General features: G+C 57.1%; 1 protein-coding gene across 1 annotated transcript; it reads right to left on the bottom strand.

Annotated features, from left to right (window-relative positions):
- Positions 1-16,869: 16,869 nt before the first annotated feature.
- Positions 16,870-19,047, bottom strand: BCDIN3D (BCDIN3 domain containing RNA methyltransferase). The gene is made up of 2 exons (XM_031064645.1): positions 19,032-19,047; positions 16,870-18,929 (listed from the first exon to the last, which is right to left on the bottom strand). The coding sequence occupies exons 1-2, from the start codon at positions 19,045-19,047 to the stop codon at positions 18,202-18,204; spliced, it is 744 nt and encodes a 247-aa protein (XP_030920505.1). The 3' UTR covers positions 16,870-18,201.
- Positions 19,048-20,983: the final 1,936 nt, after the last annotated feature.

The following is a 20,983-nucleotide window of genomic DNA, read 5'->3' as shown; positions in this document are numbered from 1 at the left end:
TTTGGGGTTTTTGGGGGGGGGGGGGTTTTAGGGTTTTTGGGGTTTTTTTTGAATAGGGGTTCAGAAGCCAAGATGGAAGGATTTGGGCGTGCCTTGTCCTTCTTTCTCCTTCTTCCCAGCCTCCATCTTCTGGGTGGTGCTGGCACTTTTGGATTGGTTTAAGGTAGGACCACGCTGCCTAACGTAGGTGATAGGTATTGGAAAATAACTGTAAATAAAGGATACATGGTTTGTAGTATAAAATGTTGACAGCAGCCCAAGGGTGGGCAGAGTGCCTCTGACTGAGCTGCTGAACGGACCTCAGCAGGCCAGAGAAAGAATGTGATAGATAAGAGAAAATAAACAACCTTGAGAACCAGAGCTGAGGAATCCTGACTCCTTCTTTGAGCACCGGGCTGGGAAAAAGAGACTTTTAACACTGCAGGAACCATTTCCAGCTGCCCCTCGGCACTGGCTGAGCTCCTGCTCCAGGGCCTTCCCCGCTATCCAGACCTGTCCCTGGGCTCAGCTGGGGAACAGGAGGCTCAGGGGGGACCTTCTCCCTCTCACAACCCCTGACGGGAGGGAGGGGTCGGCGTCTGCTGCCAGGAACGAGTGAAAACGGCCTCAAGGTGCACCAGGGATGATTTAAGTTGGATTTAGGAACAATTCCTCACTGAAAGGGTTGGGAAGCACTGGAAGGGCTGCCCAGGGCAGGGGCAGAGTGCCCATCCCTGGAAGTGTCCAGAAATGTGTGGCTGTGGCGCTTGGGGACACGGTCAGGAGGTGGCCGGGGTGGTGCTGGGTTGGACCTGATGCTCCCTGAGGGCTTTTCCAGCCTTTGCAATTCCATGGTTTGTGGACAGCAGCGACCAGAGGTGGTTCCTGGGTGTGGAGCTGGGTTCAGCTCGTCCTGCCCACTCTCTTGAGGCGCCGAGCACCATCCCAGAACTGCCTGTCCACGATCAGCTGGAGACCACGAGGCTGGAGGGGGTGGAAGGAGCCCCAAGCACAGCACGAGTTCCCCATGGGACACAGCTTGGGCCGGGACACCCTGGAGCCAGGGAATGCTCTGGGGTGGGGAGCAGGGAATGGGGTGAGGGATCAGGGAATGGTCTGGATTGAGGGATCACGGAGGGTCTGGGGTGAGGGATCTCAAAGCTCAGCCCATCCCAAACCCTGCCATGGCAGGGACACCTCCCACTGTCCCAGTCCTGTCCAACCTGGCCTTGGAGCTGCCAGGGATGGGGAATCCTTCAGGAAATCCATTCCAGGGCCTGCCCACCCTCACAGGGAGGAATTCCCTCCCTCTGGCTGTGGGAGCCATTCCCTGTGTCCTGGCACTCCAGGCCTTGCCCCCAGTCCCTCTCCAGCTCTCCTGGAGCCCCTTTGGGCACTGGAAAAGGCTCCAAGGTATCTCCAGAGCCTTCCCTTCTCCCAGCCTGCTCCATCCCAGCCCCACGGATCTCTCTGATGCACAAATTCACCAGGAACTCTCCAAACCTCAGGGAGCTGGGATCCACAGAGGGATCTGGGGGATCTGGGACAGTGCTCTGTGTCCATGGAGGAGCCACAGGGATCTGGGACAGTGCCCTGTGTCCACGGAGGAGCCAGAGGGATTTGGGACGGTGCCCTGTGTCCATGGAGGAGCCAGAGGGATTTGGGACAGTGCCCTGTGTCCATGGAGGAGTTTGGAGGAGCCAGAAGGATCTGGGGGATCTGGGACAGTGCTCTGTGCCCACGGAGGGGTCTGGAGGAGCCAGAGGGCTCTGGGGGTTGCAGTTCTGTCCCTGTGTCCACAGACGGAGCCAGCAGGAGCAGAAAAGCCCCAGCTCAGCAGGGAAAGGAGCTCCCGGGGGTTGCTCGTGCCCAGCCCCTGGAGCCCCGCCAGGAATGCACAGTGGGAGCGGAGCGGAGCCGCTCCTGCCGGGACCTGCCGCGCTTGCGACGCTCCGGGCGCACCCAGAAATTCAGAGCTTCGGAAAAAAAACCCTCAGCACCTGGGCAGGGGAGGGGCAGGGAGAGCAGGAACCACTTCAGAGCTGAGGAATCCCGGGGTGACTCAGCCCTGACGCAGGAAGCAAACAGGGCTGGGAATGGTGGGACAGGGTCGGGCAGCCCCGGGAGGGATCCGGGGGCCAGGGAGCCCCTCTGCCCCTGTGCCCAGGGAGATTTGGACCATCAGAGCTCGTGGGATGTTTTCAGCTGCAGCAAAGCTGCTCCAAGCACTTCCCAACTTCCCAACACCCACCTTTATCTGGCTCAGAACCAGCTCCAAACTCTCCTTCATCCCAGCGCTTCTCAGGCTGGTGAAATCCCAGTGCAGCACCAAGAGCGGCCCCCTGCCCACAGAGAAGCAATTCAGCCTTGGGAAAAGGGAATATAAAACACCTGGAGCTTTATTTCCCATGCTTCCAGAGCCAGAGGGATCTGTCACTTCCTCTGGGCAGGAGAAGGGAAGTAGGAATGAGGACCCCACCACGGACTCCTGGATTAGTCCCAGAATCCCAGGAAGGTTTGGGTGGGAAGGGGCCTCAAAGCCCATCCCATTCCTGACACCTTCCACAGCCCAAGCTGATCCAGGCCCTGACCAGCCTGGCCTGGGATGGGGCAGCAGGATTTTGGGGCACTGGGAAGCACTTGGAGCTCTGGGGGTTTGGAATTGCAAGGAGAGGAGTGAAACAGCCCCAGCTCAGTGCCTCAGCTCTGGATCCACTCTGGATTTACATCCCCTGCCCTCCACAATGGGTAAATCCAGCATTCCCTGGTTCATTCCCCAGAATGAGGGATCTGCACCAGTTCATCCCCAGCATTCCCAGTGGTGACACCAGTTTAATCCCAGTTCCTGAAGTGAGGACCCCATGGAATCCCAGCTGCTCTCCTGGTTCAAACCAACAATGGAAAACCCTCAAAAACTGGCACCCCAAACCCAGACTAAACCAGGGGGAATAAATCCAAATATCTGGATCACAAGACACTCAAAAAACCCCAGAGTTCATCTAGCCTTGCATTTGCCATGGGGAATCTGAAATTCAGGAGCATGAGAGGTTTCCCCTCTTCAGAGCCCCCACGGGATCAGCCCTGTCCGAGCTCCCCCAGCTGCTTTTGGGGAGCACCAGTGGAGCCTCTGGATGGGGGGCTGGATTCCCTCCATCCCCGCTCCTGGCAGTTCCCAGCAGCAGCTCCTGCCATGGCCCACACCCACGGGACACGCTCTGACCTGAGCTGGGATTGGCGTCGGCCCACGCCCGGCGCTGGCAGCAGCTCTGCACTTACACAAGGCAGCGAGAGCTTGGGCAGGAGCAGGGGGTCCCACCTGGAGCAGAGCGTCCCACCTGGAGCAAGGGGGCCCACCTGGAGCAGGGCAGGGAAAGCTTGGGCAGGAGCAGGGGATCCCAGCTGGAACAGGACAGGAGATCCCAGCTGGAGCAGGGCAAGGGATCCCAGCTGGAGCAGGGCAGGGAAAGCTTGGGCAGGAGCGTGGGGGTCCCACCTGGAGCAGAGGGTCCCACCTGGAGCAGGGGGGCTGACCTGGAGCAGGGCTGGAGTCCTACCTGGAGCAGGGCAGGGAAAGCTTGGGCAGGAGCAGGGGATCCCACCTGGAGCAGGACAGGGGATCCCAGCTGGAACAGGACAGGAGATCCCAGATGGAGCAGGGCAGGGATCCCAGCTGGAGCAGGACAGGGGATCCCAGATGGAGCAGGACAGGGAAAGCTTGGGCAGGAGCGTGGGGATCCCACTTGGACCAGAACAGGGGATCCCACCTGGACCAGGACAGGGATCCCATCTGGAGCAGGGCAGGGGATCCCACCTGGGGCAGGGGATCCCACCTGGACCAGGACAGGGATCCCACCTGGACCATGGCAGGGGATCCCACCTGGCTACAACACAGGATCCCACCTGGACCAGGACAGGGATCCCACCTGGAGCAGGGCAGGGGATCCAGGGGCTGGTGGGACCGAATTCCAACACAAACTGCCCCAGTGTCCCCCAGGAACAGGAATCCCCACCTTGCTGGAAGCTCCTCAGCCCACCTTGAGTGGCGGAAGGAGCAACTCAGGGCCTTGTGTTTGGCTCTATAAAACAGGCCTCGAGCGGCTCCAGCCCCTGCTCTGCATAAAATCCCAGTCCACAGCTGGGAATTGCCTTTGGACTGCTCACCCTATTCCTCACTTCCTCCTGGGAAGGGGCAGCATTCCCACCTCTCCTTCCCACAGAGGCTGAGCTGTTCCAACCAGGAAAGAGCCCCAAATTCTCCACTCAGGCAAAGAACCTCCCCCCCAGCTGCTCCCTGTGCTTGGCCATCCTGGCTTCCCAGTCCCCCAAAATCTGCTGCCCCATCCCCAAGCCAGGCTGGTCGGGGCTTGGAACACCTTGGGCTGTGGAAGGTGTCAGGAATGGGATGGGCTTTGAGGTCCCTTCCCACCCAAACCATCCTGGGATTCTGGGACTAATCCAGGGGTACCTGAAGGAGGCATTGACAGAGTTGCCTTCCCTGCCAGCTAAAACCCTGCAGAATTCCAGCTGCAGCACAAATGGGATGAATCCCTGTGGAATTTGTGGGAGCTGGGCCCCTTTAACAGTCCCTTTGTGCCAATTCCTGTGTGTTTTACTCTGAACTGGGAGGTTTTTACCAACCATCCCAACCATGCCAGGAATGGGGTGGGGATGTTTTGACAGGGAGTCCTGGATCACGTCCACATCCCACCCAGCTCCCTCCTCTCACCTCTCCCTGCTGCCCGACGTGCTCAGTTCTGTGTCAAGAGACTGGAATTTGAGAGAAAACAGACTCAGAGAGCAAACCCTGCCCAGAGCAGGGGGGAACCCAGGGATATCAGCCCCAGGATCTCACACACGGCTCCCTTTGTGTGCGAATGGAACATGTGGGGCTAAAACACACCTGGGGGGGCATCCCTGAATCCCACCGTGTGGGAGCATCCCTGAAAATCCAGGTGCACATCCCTGTTTTCAGCGAGGATCCTCGTTTTTCCTCACCTGCCTGGGAAAGGCGCCGGGGCGGCTCCGCCCGGCCCCGGGGCAGCTTCGGGAGCCGCTGTGGGCGCGTCCCCGGAGCCTCCCGAGCTGCGATCGCTCTGATCCTCCCGCGTCCCTGCCCTGGGCTGGGAACGCCGCGGCTCCAGCCCCAACCCACTTTCGCTGGGTTTTGCACAGGAGGCAAATCTCGGCGCTGCAAAGCTCCCGCATCAGCACATCGGCAGGAGCGGAGCCTGCCCGGCCAGCCTGGCACGGAAATGCCAAGGCCAGGCAAGGGGGGGCTCCTGGAGGTGCCCAGCTCCTGTTCCGGCCCTCCCAAGGTCCCTTGGTGGTGCTGCTGGGGCTGGGCTCGATGATCCCAAGGGTTTCCTACAACCTTGGTGATTCTGTGATTCCACAATTTCCCATCCTTTCCCTCTGACCCAGCCACCTCCAATGCCCAGAGTCCACCTGGAACCATCCTGGATCCACGGCTCAGAGCCCAGGAAAGCATCCTCCTGTCATGGGCAAGGTGGGACCTTTCCCTGCTCTGCCACCACCCAAAGCTGGATTTCTGTGATGGGACATCACAGAGAGGGGCTGGGGTGAGCCACTCTGCAGGACCCCCCTCCAAGGGAGCCCATGGCTTGTTGCCCTGATTTTTTAAGATTTTCTAAGCCTTCTGATGTTTACATTCTTGTAATGAACTTTCTCACACACTTTTCTGTAAATAACTTATTTTTTGCTTTCTTTTATAGAAAGAAGAGAAATTTGATGGACTGTTAGTTTGTCCAGTGTCATTGGAGAGGTGGCATTTTCACCCTCCAATCCACTGTCACTTTTGGAAAACTGTAAATCTTGGAGTCAGAAAATAAACTTCCCTTTTTTCGCCTTGAGAGCAGCGGTGTGTGCGTATTGCTGCCTTCTGCGACTTTCCCAAAACCCTCTGATTTTGTAGATTCCCACATGTGCACTCGTGTTGTTTCGTGTCCTGTAGTGACAATGGCTCCTCCGGGCTTCCCAAAGCCTTGCAGAGCCTTGGGACGCTCCTGCACGAGGTGTTCCCTCAAGGATCAGTGGATTCAGGCCCACCCTGCACCTGAAATCAGAGCCCAAAGGAACCAAGTTCTGCATCAACCAACTGGGGTCATCCTGGGGGTATTTCCCAGGGAACAGGGGGAGAATCATGGAATCCCAGAAGGAGTTGGACTGGGAGGGGCCTGGAAGCTTCCAGGGCTCTCTGGAACCTCCAGGTGCCCTGTCCCATCCTCTGCTCCTGTGTCCACACCCCCATTGGATCAGAGGCTTTATGGGCATTTCCACTCTCACTAAAACACTCCTTCGCCTTCCAATTCTCTAAATCCTCAAAAATCCTTACAACCCTTCCTTTGGAGCTCGAAGGGGAAGCAGCCCAGCTCCACCACGGAGCCCAGATCCTCCAAGGCCTTACAAAGCCTTTCCTGGCTGAGCCTGTCCTGTGTGAGTCAGCTCCGCACAACGCCCGAGTCAGCACTTCCCACAAAGCAGCTGGAGCTGCGCCTGGAAAAACGGAGCCACATCCCCAGGAGGGACCGGCCGGGACCTGCCGGGCTGGCACAGGCCACGGGGAATGTGCTGGGGACAGCAGCCGCCAGAAACGCCCAGCAAGAGAGAACAGGGAGCAGCTCTGCCTCCCCCCCAGGCACAGCGCCCTGCCTGGCACATGGCACAGCCTCCTGGGAAACCTGGAGCCAGCGCAGCCTTCCCCAGGCTCCTCTGGGATCCCCCAGGTCAGGTCCGCACTGGGGCTACCTGGCAGAACCCAGCACATCCCTCTGGCTGCCCTGGAGGGCTCCAGCCCCTGCCAGGGGGCTCAGAGACCCTGCACAGGGCCCAGGACCCCTGTCTTGGGTGGCAAGGGACATTAAAACTCATCGAGTGCCACCCCTGCCATGGCAGAAAGCCATCCCAGGGCCCCCCCACCCTCACAGGGAGGAAATCCCCCTTGTCCTGTCCCTCCGTCCCTTGTCCCCAGTCCCTCTGCTGTTCTCCTGCAGCCCCTTCAGGCCCTGGAAGGGGCTCCAAGCCTTTGATTTTGACCCATGGAAAAAACGACCAAACTTCTGTGAGGATTTACAAGCCACAGAAGTTTAAGTAGAATGATAGCTAGCTTGTCACAGGGTGAAAAGTAGAATTTTGGGGGTTTTAGAATGGGGATTCAGGAGGCAAGATGGAGGGATTTGGGCGTGCCTTGTCCTTCTTTCTCCGTCTTCCCAGCCTCCATCTTCTGGGTGATGCTGGCACTTTTGGATCGGTTTAGGGTAGGGACAGACTGCCTAACATAGGTGACAGGTATTGGAAAATAACTGTAAATAAACTACCCGTAGTTTTTCGTATAAAAAGACAACACCGCCCTGAGAGCGGCCAGTGTGCCTCTGACTGACCTGCTGGGCAGAACTCAGCAGGTCAGAGAAAGAATGTGATAGATAAGAGAAAATAAACAACCTTGAAAACCAGAGCAGAAGAATCCTGACTCCTTCTTCAGCAGCCAGGCTGGAAAAAGAGACTCTGACGCATCTTGGGGTCATCCTGACCCCGGAGACCCCCGAGAGTTACCCAGGCCAGGTGAGACCCCAGCCCCAGCACCCACAGCAGGACCCTCAGGAGAAGGAGCTCAGGAGGGCACGGCCAGCAGGAGCCCCAAGAACTCCTGTTCCATTCCCAACCTCATCCAGGCTTAGCCAAGCTCAGGTGAGATTCCCACGTCCAGGCTCAACCTCCAGGAGAATGGAGCTCCTGAGCACAAGGCGCAGGAGGCACTGCAGGAATACCTGACTCCCAAACCTCATCCACACTCAGGGTGTTGATGGTGGTCACAAGGGTTTTGGGGTGAAGGAAGAGACGAGATGGGCTCCATGATCAGAAGGCTTGATTTATTACGTTATGATATATACATCTATTTAAACTATACTAAAAGAAAAAGAAAGGGAGAGTTTCCAGAAGCTGCTAGCTACCTAAGAAAAGTAAAGAATGATAAACCTCACTCTCCTGGACTGTCTCCAAGAGAGCTCCGTCCTGCGCTGGCCACCAACTCCAAACATCCAAACTGGGCCAATCCAGGCAGACCTGCCACATTCCACAGCAGCAGATAACCCATTGTTCATGTCTGGTTGCTGAACTTCTCAGCTTCAGCCGGAAAATCCTAAGAGAGGATTTTTCATAAAAGAAATGTCTGTGACACTGGGGCTCAGGAGATACTCCAGGAATGTCCAATTTGATTCCCAATTCTCATCCAGTCACCCTCCTTTCCTCCCTCCCTGCTCTCCCAAGCAGCTCCCAGGCTCACAAATCCCATGGGATCCCCGTTCTCTCTCCCTAACCACCTTTTCCACTCAGACCTTCCCTGCACGTTCCTGTGCTCCCAGGTGCAACCCCTCTGCTCTCTCCTGGCTTTTCCATGGAAACCTGGACACCTTTCCCACCTGCCTGAGCCCTGAACAAGCTGTCCTGGAAGAAGCCAAACCAGGTGGGATGAGGCTGGGTGGAAATGGAGCCTTCCAGGTCCCCGTGGCTGCTGGATCCAAGGACAAGGCTGTCAACAGCTGGGATCCACAATGGGATTGGGGCAGGCCAAAGACAGCTCCAGGGGTTCATCCTGTGGGAATTCTGAGGAAAGGACTGAGCCCCACCTGTGTCAGCAGTGGGGCAGGGGTGGAGGTAAAGCCCCACCTGAGGAATGGGCTGCAGGGGCTGGGGGACAGGAAATCCTTTGGGATCTGCCCCAGTTATCCCCCAGGAGCTGGCACTGGTCAGGCTGGGAATGTCCAGCCAGACAACACAGCAGCCACTCCCTCAGATCATTGCCAGGAGACCCACAAGCCCTGGACAGAAGCCACCACACATCCCAGAGGTGCCTTCACAACTTCCAAATTCCCCTGTGTCCCTGCACTGGCCACCCTGGGAGACACCTACAGAGGATGTTCCTGCCCGAGGGGCTGGATCTTCTCCAGGTGGACGCGGAGCCAGAGCAGCTCCCAGGGCCTTTGGAGGAGATATTCCATATTTGCACACATTTATTAGAGATTTGGGGAAAATTCTTTATGGAAGGGTTGCCCAGCCCTAAAAGGCTGCCCCAGGGCAGGGGCAGGGTGCCCATCCCAGAAAGTCCCAGCAATGTGGGAATGTGGCACAGTCAGGGGTGACCTTGCTGGCGCTAGGTTGGACTCGATGCTCTCCGAGGGCTTTTCCAACCTGAACAATTCCATCATTCCTGGCTCAGGCTGTGTCCCCTGCTCTGAGGGACAACAAGACTGGCTGGATTAGAGGAGTTTTTCCCATAAAACCTTCACTCTCCTGCCTGTTTTCCTCACACAGGGAATGGGAATTCTGCCCAAAATGCCAGGAAGGATCTCTTCCCTCACAGCACTCCCTCCACTGAGCTTTTCCCAGCACCATCTCACACAGATCCATGGAATGGTTTGGGTGGGAAGGGACATTAAAGGGACATTAAAACCCATCAAGTGCCACCCCTGCCATGGCAGGGACACCTCCACTGTCCCAGGCTGCTCCCAGCCCTGTCCAGCCTGGCCTTGGGCACTGCCAGGGATCCAGGGACAGCCACAGCTTCCAGGGAAATCCATCCCAGGGCCTCCCCACCCTCACAGGGAGGAAATCCCCCTTGTCCTGTCCCTCTGTCCCTTGTCCCCAGTCCCCCTGCTGTTCTCCTGCAGCCCCTTCAGGCCCTGGAAGGGGCTCCAGGCTCTCCTATCCCTTCTCCTCCCCAGGTGAGCACCCCCAGCTCTCCCAGCCTGGCCCCAGAGGGGCTCCAGCCTTTGAATCCATGCTGGGAGTGCCTGGAGCCGGGGTGTCCAGCAGGGATGTTCCCAGAGTTAATGGAGATGCAGAGACAGAGCTGAGCCATCGCAGGGCTGGCAGGTTCGGGAGCCTCCCTGCTCCCTCCCTGCTGCCTCTGTTTGATCCCTGGAGGATCCCAGGAGCTGCTTTGATGCGTCAGCTGGGCAGCAGGGCCTGTTCCAGCACGACTGCTCCAGATTCCTGCGGGAACAAAGCTGCACCTCAGCAGCTTCCAGAGGCTGGGACTGGCCCTGGGGCAGAGCAGGGACACCGAGTGACACAGAGAGACCCCTCAGCATCAGAGAGAGCCCTCAGCATCAGAGAGAGCCCTCAGCATCAGAGAGAGCCCTCAGCATCAGAGATCCCTCAGCATCAGAGAGACCCCTCAGCATCAGAGACCCCTCAGCATCACAGAGTCCTCAGCATCAGAGAGAGCCCTCAGGATCAGAGAGACCCCCTCAGCATCAGAGACCCCTCAGCATCAGAGACCCCTCAGCATCAGAGAGATCCCTTCAGCATCAGAGAGACCCCTCAGCATCAGAGAGACCTCAGCATCACAGAGTCCTCAGCATCAGAGAGAGCCCTCAGGATCAGAGAGACCCCCTCAGCATCAGAGACCCCTCAGCATCAGAGAGCCCTCAGCATCAGAGAGACCCCTCAGCATCAGAGACCCCTCAGCATCACAGAGCCCTCAGCATCAGAGAGACCCCTCAGCATCAGAGACCCCTCAGCATCAGAGAGACCCCTCAGCATCAGAGAGACCCCTCAGCATCCGAGAGACCCCTCAGCATCAGAGACCCCTCAGCATAGAGAGGCCCCCTCAGCATCAGAGAGACCCCTCAGCATCAGAGAGACCCCTCAGCATCAGAGAGAGCCCTCAGGATCAGAGAGATCCCTCAGCATCAGAGAGATCCCCTCAGCATCCGAGACCCTTCAGCATCAGAGACCCCTCAGCATCAGAGAGATCCCTCAGCATCAGAGACCCCTCAGCATCAGAGAGACCCCTCAGCATCAGCTCCCCTGTCCTTCCCAGCAGCTCCAACCCAACAATCCAGCAGAATGGGTTATTCTGGGATGCTGCTGCATCCCATCCCACAGGGATGCCACTCACAGGGCTGGGTCTGATCCCTGATCCCCCACATGAGGGGGTTTGATCAATTATGCCGTGTGTGTCCTGCCATGGAAATGTGGATCAGATCCCTCCTGAGCTGCCCTGCTCCACAGCAGGGTCCCCACACGAGTTTAGGCAGCTCTGGCCTCAGAACTTTCTCGGGGAGGATCCAAGGAGGGAGCAGCTTTGCTGAACATCAGGATGAAATTCCAGGGGGCTGATAAGAAGCGTTTTATGATCTTGATTGAACTGGGATTGCCAGGTCAGAAGAGATAAGGTCTGAGGGCACTTTACATTCCCTGGAAGCAGATCCCCACCCTGCATCACGACTCCAGCCCCCCCAGTGCGCCCAGCTCCACGGGAACAAGGATGCTCCAAATTGACTCATTCCAAGGAACCTGAGCCATAAGAAATGGTGGCAAAGACTATGTCCATAATGATCCAAGGGACTTCTGTGCCAAGGGGGAAAACAAACCTGCCTCAGTTTGTTCCTTAAGTGAATAAAATGAGAAACCTGAGGTGTTGAAACGAAATCCCAGAGAGGGATGAAGGAGCTCAGTAAGAAGCTTCCACAATGGGCCAGCTTCTCCACCAGGACCAGTGGGGATAAAGCCTTGGGGACTCAAGGAACCCTTCCCACCTGGAATTTAAACCTGCGGGTCCATGGCCAAGGCACTTCCAGCACTGACAGCCCGAGGAAGGGAACAGCCAAACTCTCACTGTTGGTAACCCAACGGAGCAGGACCTGCCTGCAGCACATCAGGGAATCCTGGAAAGGTTTGGATGGGAAGGGACCTTAAAATCCATCCATCCCACCCCTGCCATGGGCAGGGACACCTCCCACCAGCCCAGGCTGCTTCCAGCCCCATGGGGCAGCCACAGCTGCTCTGGACAAACAGCCAGAGTGACCCCAGCCTCACCCTTGGATTTGTGGTTGGTTTTCCCACCAGGGCTCTGCTCCCCTCCCAGTTCACCTCCCCAGTCCAACCTTTGCCCCAGAACTGGCGACACTGGGAGGGAAAAGCCAAACTCCCAGAGCGTGTTTGGGTTGGGACTGCTCTTTTCCCAGCTCCCCACAATCAGATTCCCAGATGTTCACAGGCTGCCACCTCTCCCTTTTCTCCTGCAATTCCAAAGTGACAGGAGGAGCAAGAAGGAACCTGCCCTGAGCTGAGCCAAGGGAATCCAAACCTCTGCCCTGGGACCTGCAGGGACAAGTTCCTGGGCCCAGGAAGCTGCTGCCAACTCCCAGCTCCTGTGCTGGGTCTCTGCACTCCTGGGCTGCTTGGATTAAACTGGAAATTGAATTTGTCCATTTTTTGCCATGTCCCCAGTGAGAAATCATGGGATGGCCTGGGTGGGAAGGGACATTAAAGCCCACCCACTCCCAGGGTGGGTTTTAATGTCCTCAGGGACACCTTGCACAATCCCAAGGTGCTCCAAGCCCCGTCCAGCTGGGCCTCGAACACCTCCCAGGATGGGGCAGCCATGATTTAACATTGACAGAATAATCCTCCATTTTCCCAGCCAGGAATTGCCAGGGGTGGGAGCTGTCGATCCCTCAGCACCAAAGCCAAACACAGCTGAACAAAGTCTGAGAAAGCCTTTTATGGATATGATCCAGCTCTCGTTTGGAGAGTCCCTTTGAGGAAATGCAATTCCATTTGCTAAATTCCAGCCCAGTTCTAGGAAAAGGAACTCAAAGAAATTTCTAAATGTGGTAAATTGGGGAAGTAGAGAATGAAAACCTGGATGATCTCAGGAAAGGGGCTGCTGGGGGGACTCATCCCTTCCAGGGCCAGGGCTGGGAATGGGAAGGAATCCCAGCTGAGCTGAGGAGTCTGAAGGATTCCTTCTGCTCGAAGGGCTCAGGAAAAGCAGCCATGGAAATGGCACAATGACACAGAATCACGGAACGGCTTGGGTTGGAAAAGCCCTCTGAGACCATGGATCCACCCATGCCCCAGCACAGCCAAGGCCACCCCTGGCCATGTCCCCAGGTGCCACATCCACACAGCTGTGAAATCCCCCCGGGGCTGGGGACTGCCCCTCCAGCTGTGTCAGGAGTTCTGGATGGGGAAGGGAGCAGCTCCAGGACATTTGGTGCTCTCAGGTTGTTTCCTCTGGGCACTCCCCAGCTCCTGCCTGGGCCCAGAGTTCCACACTCCATTTTTCCCTGGGAATGTGTCCTCTGTGCTCACTCAGCACGGGAATCTGGGAGACAGCAAAGTGTCCCTTAGGGGAAGTGACACTGAGTGTCTTTACTCCTCTTTACTGAGGAGTGACAGTAAAGAGAAACCCAAAACAAAAATAAAAAGGGATCTCACCGACTCAAACCCAATTCCACTTCCTCCAAGGTCTGGAAGCACCTGCAGAACCACCTGGAAAATGGGAGCTCCAGCATCTGAATTTTGATGCTTCAGCTCCCCTGCCTCGATTCCTCCATGCAGGGGGGAGCCTTAGTGAGTCCCAGCACCTGGCAGGGCACTAATTAATCCCTGCAAGGATTACTGGGAACAGGGCACAGCTCTGAGCCCAGGCTCCAGCTCAGCTCCTCAGGTTCTCCAGCCCAAAAGTGCTGTGCAATCACAGGGTAAAGATTCCTCCAGGGAATGAAACCCATTCTGGGGATGGAAAAACAGAGACAAACTGGGCTGGAGGCTGGGAACAATCCCAAAGTTCAGAGCTCAGGAACAATCCCAAAGCTCAGGAACAATCCCAAAGCTCGGGAACAATCCCAAAGCTCAGAGCTCAGGAACAATCCCAAAGCTCAGGAACAATCCCAAAGCTCAGGAACAATCCCAGAGCTCAGAGCTCAGGAACAATCCCAAAGCTCAGGAACAATCCCAAAGCTCAGAGCTCAGGAACAATCCCAGAGCTCAGGAACAATCCCAAAGCTCAGGAACAATCCCAGAGCTCAGGAACAATCCCAAAGCTCAGGAACAATCCCAAAGCTCAGAGCTCAGGAACAATCCCAAAGCTCAGGAACAATCCCAGAGCTCAGGAACAATCCCAGAGCTCAGAGCTCAGGAACAATCCCAAAGCTCAGGACTCAGGAACAATCCCAAAGCTCGGGAACAACCCCAGAGCTCAGGAACAATCCCAAAGCTCAGAGCTCAGGAACAATCCCAAAGCTCAGGAACAATCCCAAAGCTCAGGAACAATCCCAAAGCTCAGAGCTCAGGAACAATCCCAGAGCTCAGGAACAATCCCAAAGCTCAGGAACAATCCCAAAGCTCGGGAACAATCCCAAAGCTCGGCAACAACCCCAGAGCTCAGGAACAATCCCAGAGCTCAGGAAAAATCCCAAAGCTCAGAGCTCGGGAGCTTCCCGAGGAACAGCCTCAAAGCCCCAGGGCAGCTCTGCGCTCCCAGGGAAGCTCCTGCTCCCTCAGCAGCAGCAGCCAGCACTGGCAGGCCCATGCTGGGACCAGGGACATCCCTCTCCTGCCCTGCTCCAGGTGTCCTGACTCCTGGAGGCCCAGGGGTCCCTCAAGGAAACCAAGTCAGGTTGTCCAGAGCACCTGGATCCCTGGCAGTGCCCAGGCCAGGCTGGATGGGGCTTGGAGCAGCCTGGGACAGTGGGAGGTGTCCCTGCCATGGCAGGGGTGGCAATATTTGGAGTCCCTTCCCAGCCAAACCCTTCCCTGAGTCCAGGACCTCCATCTCCCCATGACCATTCCCTCTCCAGGAGGAACCAGCACAGCTTTGCTGCTGCCCAAGGAGCAGAGGTGGGGCTAACCCCCAGCTGGAATTTCCCTCTGTCCCACCCTCAGCAAAACTGGGAACACATTTTAGTGATATGGGAAATGCAGAGTGTTAAACATGGAATTCTCCAGGTCCTGGGATCCCTGGGATCTCCTCCAGGCTCTGCCATGGCTGCACCCCAGAGCTGCTCCCACCTCTCCAGTCCCAACACCTTCCTGGACAGCAGGAGCTGAAAGGAAAATCAAAGTGATCTTTCCTCCTCCTCGCTGAAGGACTGACTCCATGCTGAGCTCTGCAGTGTCCTGGGATCACACAACCACGGAATTGCTCAGGTTGGAAAAGCCCTCAGAGATGGCTGAGTCCAAGCATCAACACAGCACCGCCTTGGTCATCCCTGACCATGTCCCCAGGTGCCACATCCACACTTTTCTTGGACATTCCCAGGGATGGGGACTCCCCACTGCCCCTTCCAGTGCTTTACAACCCTTTCCAGGAAGGAATTTTCTCAATATCCAACCCAAACTTCCCCTGCTACAACTTGAGGCCGTTTTTCCCTTGTTCCGTGGTAGCAGATCCCAAATCCCCCCTGGCTCCACCAGGGCTCTGTCAGGGATTGGGGAGAGGGAGAGGGTCCCCCCTAAGCCTCCTCTTCTCCAGGCTGAGCACAGGGACTCGTTTTGACCGTTCTGAGCTGTATTTGTGGCAAAACCCAAAGGATTTGGCTGTGCCCAAGCCAAGCAGAAGGAATTCTGGAGCTGGGCCACTCCTGAGCCTTATCAGCAATTCCAAAGTCCAGGAATGAGAGATAAGGAACCACTGTGCAGTTACAGACACATCAGGCATGGACAGCATGGAAAAGCTGGAAAAAGAGGAAGTATAAACTCCAGAAAAATCAAACAGGAATTATCAACTCCATAAAAATTAAATAGGAACTATCAACTCCAACCCACACTGCTCCCTCCAAGAGCAGCCCAGGAGGATTCCCCAGGCACACCCTGGGGGCATTCCCAGTGAATAAGGAACACGAGCCAGGGTCTCTCTGAAGGAGAAGATCCTTCCAGCCAGGTGCAGGGACAATTTGGGAGGCACCTTCCTAGCAACTCTTCCTAGAATTTCTCACAGGGAAGCACGAAAATCCCCAAAGGAAGAAGAAAGGCAGAAATTCTTCCCCCTTTAACTGGGAGCAGGGACAGAGCTGGGCTTAGTTCAGAAACGTTTCAAAGGTGAAAGAAAACAGCACCAAATATTGACACAAGGGAAGGGAAACATTCTGGGGGGGGGGGGAGGGTTTGGGATGCATGATCCTCCAGTGCCCCCAGCTGGGAAAGGGCAGCTGAGCAGGAGCAAAGGGAGGAAAACAGGCTCTGAGTGACAGCCCTGGAGTCAGCAGAGCTCTGGAATGTCAGGGAGCTGCTCAGTACCCAAAGGGATTCACGCGCTGGAGGAGCTGCAGGATCCCTGGGGAAGCTGCATTCATGGGAAGGGGCTCAAAGTTGTCCTGCAACCCTGCTCAGCATCCTGGAACACCTGGGATCATGGAATGGTTTGGGTGGGAAGGGACCTTGAAATCCATCCCATCCCATCCCATCCCATCCCATCCCATCCCATCCCATCCCATCCCATCCCATCCCATCCCATCACCAGGGACACCTCCCACTCTCCCAGGCTGCTCCAAGCCCCATCCAACCTGGCCTTGGGCACTTCCAGGGATCCAGGGGCAGCCCCAGCTGCGCTGGGAAATCCATTGCAGGCCCTCCTCACCCTCAAAGGGGGGAATTCCTGCCCAATCTCCCATCCATCCCTGCCCTCTGGCAGTGGGAAGCCATTCCCTGTGTCCTGTCCCTCCATCCCTTGCCCCAAGCCCCTCTCCAGCTCTCCTGGAGCCCCTTTAGGCACCAGAAGGGGCTCCAAGGCTTCCCTTCCCTTCCCTTCCCTTCCCTTCCCTTCCCTTTCCCCCCCACACTCTCCCCACAGGAGGAAACGAGGAATTCCCAGTCATGACAAGGACAAATGCATCCAGGAGTTCCCCTGCTCACCTGGGCAGCAGCAGTGACACACGAGCACCACCTCCTGGAGGTGCCACCTCCTTCCCTCCGCAATGGAGCTCACCTGGAGCAAGGCTCAGGAGACCCCCGGCCTTCCCTCGCTCCCACTGCAGCAAGGAAAAGTGGAAGTACAACAGAATTACCAGCTCAGGTCCCTGGCACCCCTCAGGTGCTGAAAGGGATGGGAATAAAAACGGGATGAAAAACCCCAACACGGAATTTGGGATAAAATTCAGTGATTTTTATTCCAGGATATCACTCCCAAGAGCACTCACCGTTTGGGGTGAACCCCTGTCCTCAGCCAGGGCTGCTGGGTCCAGGAGGGGATTGTCCTGCAGGTGCCTCACCCCAGCCCTGGGGGAGCTTTGGGTGCATTTTGGGAAAAGGTTCCTCATCCAGAGGGGAACAGCTCCCCGGGGAATGGTGACAGCCCCGGGAAACCAGAGCTCAGGGTGCTGGGATTTTGGGATCAGTGGGATTTTCGGGTTCTCCTGGGCCAGGAGTTGGAGTTGGTCCCTTCCAACTCAGGGTACTCCATGACTCTGTGATCCTTGTGGGTCCCTTTCAACTCTGATTATTCCACAATTCTGGAGGTCAGGGAGTGCTTGGACAACACTCTCAGGCACTGGCTGGGATTTTGGGACGTCCTGTGCAGGGTTAGGAGTTGCAGTTGATGATCCAGGAGGGTCACTTCCAACTCTGGATGTTCCATGACTCTGAGATCCTCACAGGTCCCCTTCAGCTCTGGATATTCCATGATTCTGGAGGTCTGGGAATGTCTGGACAACTTGGGCATCGGGATTTTGGGATTAGTGGGATTATTTTGGGATGTCCTGTGCAGGGCCAGGAGCTGGACTGGAGGATCCTTGTGAGGCTGCTCCAGCCAGGTATTCTACATTCCCTAGGGCATGTTCACTGTATTCCAGGACCAGCAGCACTGTCCTGGCCACGGTGGGTTTCAGGCGGGATCAATAATTCACCTTGGCTGGGCCAGGTGAGGCCACACCTGGATCCAGGACAGGCCTCTGAGGGACTGCAATTCCAGGGAATATTCTTGATACACGTGGAAAGCACATGTAGGAACCTGGATTCCAGGAGCACGTCCTTGAACAACCTGCCACCCCACAAAACTGGTGCTCCCTGAGCACCTGGAGTGGATCCCCCATGGGGCAGCAGCTCTGCGGCCACAGAGAGGCACAACCTTCCCAGGCACGGCTCTGGGGAAGGCTGTGAGAAAATCAGAGAGAAGAATGAGACACTCGCTGCGCTTGGTGGTGTGAACATGTGGAATGGTTTGGGTGGGAAGGGACCTTCAAATCCATTCCATCCATCCCATCCCATCCCCAGGGACACCTTCTACTCTCCCAGGCTGCTCCACGTGGAGATTTGTTTATCCAAGGGTGCTTTCTTAATTAGCTGTCCCAAAAAATCAGTCCCAGACATTCCTTGTCCCGGATTCCCACGGGAAGCCAAGGCCTGGTCCCAGCAGGGATTCAGGAATTCCCAGCTCTGCCTCGTGCCCGTGCACCCACGGCCGTGCGAGGCCGCTCCTCAGTCAGAGCCCTGCGGATGGGCGGTGGTGGATCTGAAGAGCAGCAGGCTCCTGTCCCAGGAGGTGCTCCCGAAGGAGCAGACGAGCTCCATGGCGCACTCCTGGGTCAGGATGCGGGTGATGCTCTCGGCCATGTCCCCGTTGATCCGCAGGGATCGGAAATGCTCGAAGTCGTGGCGGCCCAGCCTGCGGAGCCGGCGCGCGGCCGCCCGGTAGCACCTCCAGGGCTGGGGCTCCAGCAGCAGGAAGGTGCAGAGCGAGGCCAGCAGGGCCAGGAACTCCAGCAGGCCCCCGTCGCCGTGGTTCAGGTGGATCCACATGGTCACGGACATGCAGAAGCCGATGTCGAAGGAGGAGCGGCCGAAGCGCTGCAGGAAGGAGCTCAGGAAGGGCTCCCTGGCCCCCGGGTCCATGATGTCCAGGCTGGCAAAGGAGATGGAGGCAGGGAAGGGGCTGCTCTGCTGGGCCCTCCGGATCAGCTCGGGGTCGATGTCACAGCACAGCAGCTTCAGCTCCTTGTCGGCTCCTGGTGGCTCCGGGCTGGAGCTGCTGTCCTGCAGCCCCAGCAGGTGCTGGTACAGAGCCACGCTGAGCTCCTGCAGGAGGAAAACGAATTCAGGGAGATCTCCCCAGAGCTGCCTCTCGGGGCTGTCCAAAGGAAAATCTGACCAAGATCTGTCCTGGGAGCCCTGAGCACCTGGAGTGGATCCCCCATGGGGCAGCAGCTCTGTGGCCACACAGAGAGAGGCACAACCTTGCCAGGCATGGAAAGGCTGTGAGCAGCTCAGAAAACAGAATGAGAAACAATTCTTATCTTCACTCGCTGCACCTGGTGGCGTGAACATGTCCAATGTGTTGTGGAGATTTGTTTACCAAAGGGTGGTTTCTAATTAACCAATGGTGATGGTGTTTTAATTAGACGACCAGTTAGGTCCACCTGTAGTGAACTAGGGTGTAAAGAAGCAATGGGTTTCCTAACAAAGAAATAAATGAAAATATAAATAAATGAATATATAAAGAAATGTATCACCTTCTGTGAGTGCATGGAGTCTGTGTAACTTATCACTGTTGTTATTACAGGGGACCCCCTGTGCTGACACCCCCACAGCAAGGGCCTGCTCCAGAAACCAGGGAATCCTGGAATGCTCTGGGGGGAGGAACCCAGCTCATCCCCTCCAGCCCTGCCATGGGACACCTTCCACAGGAGCAGGAGGCTCCAAGCCCCTGGAATGTCCAGGTGCCCAGCCTGGAATCTCTTTCCACAGTGCACACTGATAGAAAGTGAATTAATCCTTAATTAAAGAAGATCCCACAGGGCTCCTGGAGCTGCAGGCACAGGACTGGGAATGTCCTCTGCTGGTGGCAGGTGCCTCTCACTGACCTGCTCCACCAGCTCACCCAGAATGGGATCTGGAATTGTCCCTTGGTAATGCCTCAGGGGGATTCCAACCGCCAGGAGCAGCAGCCCTGTCCCAGCAGGGTGGGATCAACAATTCACCTTGGCTGGGCCAGGTGAGGCCATACCTGGATCCAGGGCAGGACTGGAATGTGTGTGGAGCTGGGAATGGAGCTGGGAAAGGGCTGGAGCACCAGCCAGAGCTGGAACCCCCGAGGGTCTCACGTGGGACCTCCTCACTCTCCAGCCTGGACAGGAGGTGGAGCAGGAGGGGCCGGGATCTGCTCCCAGGAGCAGAATGAGAGGAAGCAGAGCCAGGGGAGGTTTAGGTTCGATTTTAGGGCAAATTCCTCATGGAAAGGGCTGGGCAGGGCAGGGGAGGAGTCCCCATTCCCAGAGGGAATTACAGACCCAGGATGTTGTTTCTTCCCAGTCTGCCCCACTCCTCCCAGGTGACTGTGCCACTGTGCCACTGTGCCACTGTGCCACTGTGCCACTGTGCTCCCTGCCACTCGCTGGGCACTGCCTGCCCCAGCGCTCCCAGTGCTCCCCACCAGTGCTCCCAGCACTCCCAGTGCTCCCAGCACCTCCCACCAGCGCTCCACATCTCTCCCAGCAACCCCCACCAGTGCCCCCCACCGTTCCCATCTGCCTCCCTGGGCTCCTCCATCTCTCCCAGGCCCTGCCTCTCCCTGCATTCCCAGTTTGTCTCATTGCCCTCCCTCGTTCCCCACCAGTGTTCCCAGTCGGCACCACCCCACACCAGTGCCTCGTCCCCAGCCTTTCCCAAGGTTACACTGGGGCTGCCCAGGACCCCACGGGCTGCAGCTGAGAGAGGTTTTAAAGCAGAAGAAAATCAAAGTTCCCAGTTAAAGGGGAGGGTTAAGAGGAGGGGAGGTTCAGGTTAAGGGCTTTGCTGCAGGTTTAGGGTTGGCACAGCAACTGGATTGTCCCCCAGTGCCCCCAGTGTGTCCCAGCGCCAACTCGTGCCCCCAGCAGTGCGTCCCAGTGTGTCCCAGTACCCCCAGTGTGTCCCAGTGCCAACTCGTGCCCCCCCAGTGCGTCCCAGTGTATCCCAGTACCCCCAGTGTGTCCCAGTGCCAACTCGTGCCAGCAGTGCCATCCCAGTGCCCCCGTACCAGGGGACTGCCAGTCTGCCCCAGTGTCCCCAGTGCCCCCACCAGTGCCTCACAATATTCCCCAGCACCCCACCCCAGTGTCCTCCAGTCTGTACCAGCGCCAGTAACCCCATTCCCCAGGCCCCACACCAGTCTGTACCAGCGTCCCCCAGGACCCCACGCCAGGATTTCCCAGTCTGTCCCAGTGCCCCCAACACCCCAAACTGAGGTGCTGCCCCCACCCCCCGAGGTGCCCCAACCCCGCCT

This window comes from Geospiza fortis, unplaced genomic scaffold, assembly GCF_000277835.1.
Source record: "Geospiza fortis unplaced genomic scaffold, GeoFor_1.0 scaffold635, whole genome shotgun sequence".
Taxonomy (NCBI): domain Eukaryota; kingdom Metazoa; phylum Chordata; class Aves; order Passeriformes; family Thraupidae; genus Geospiza; species Geospiza fortis.
The sequence above is the reverse complement of the archived record's forward strand: the minus strand, read 5'-3'. Positions and strand labels throughout refer to the sequence as shown.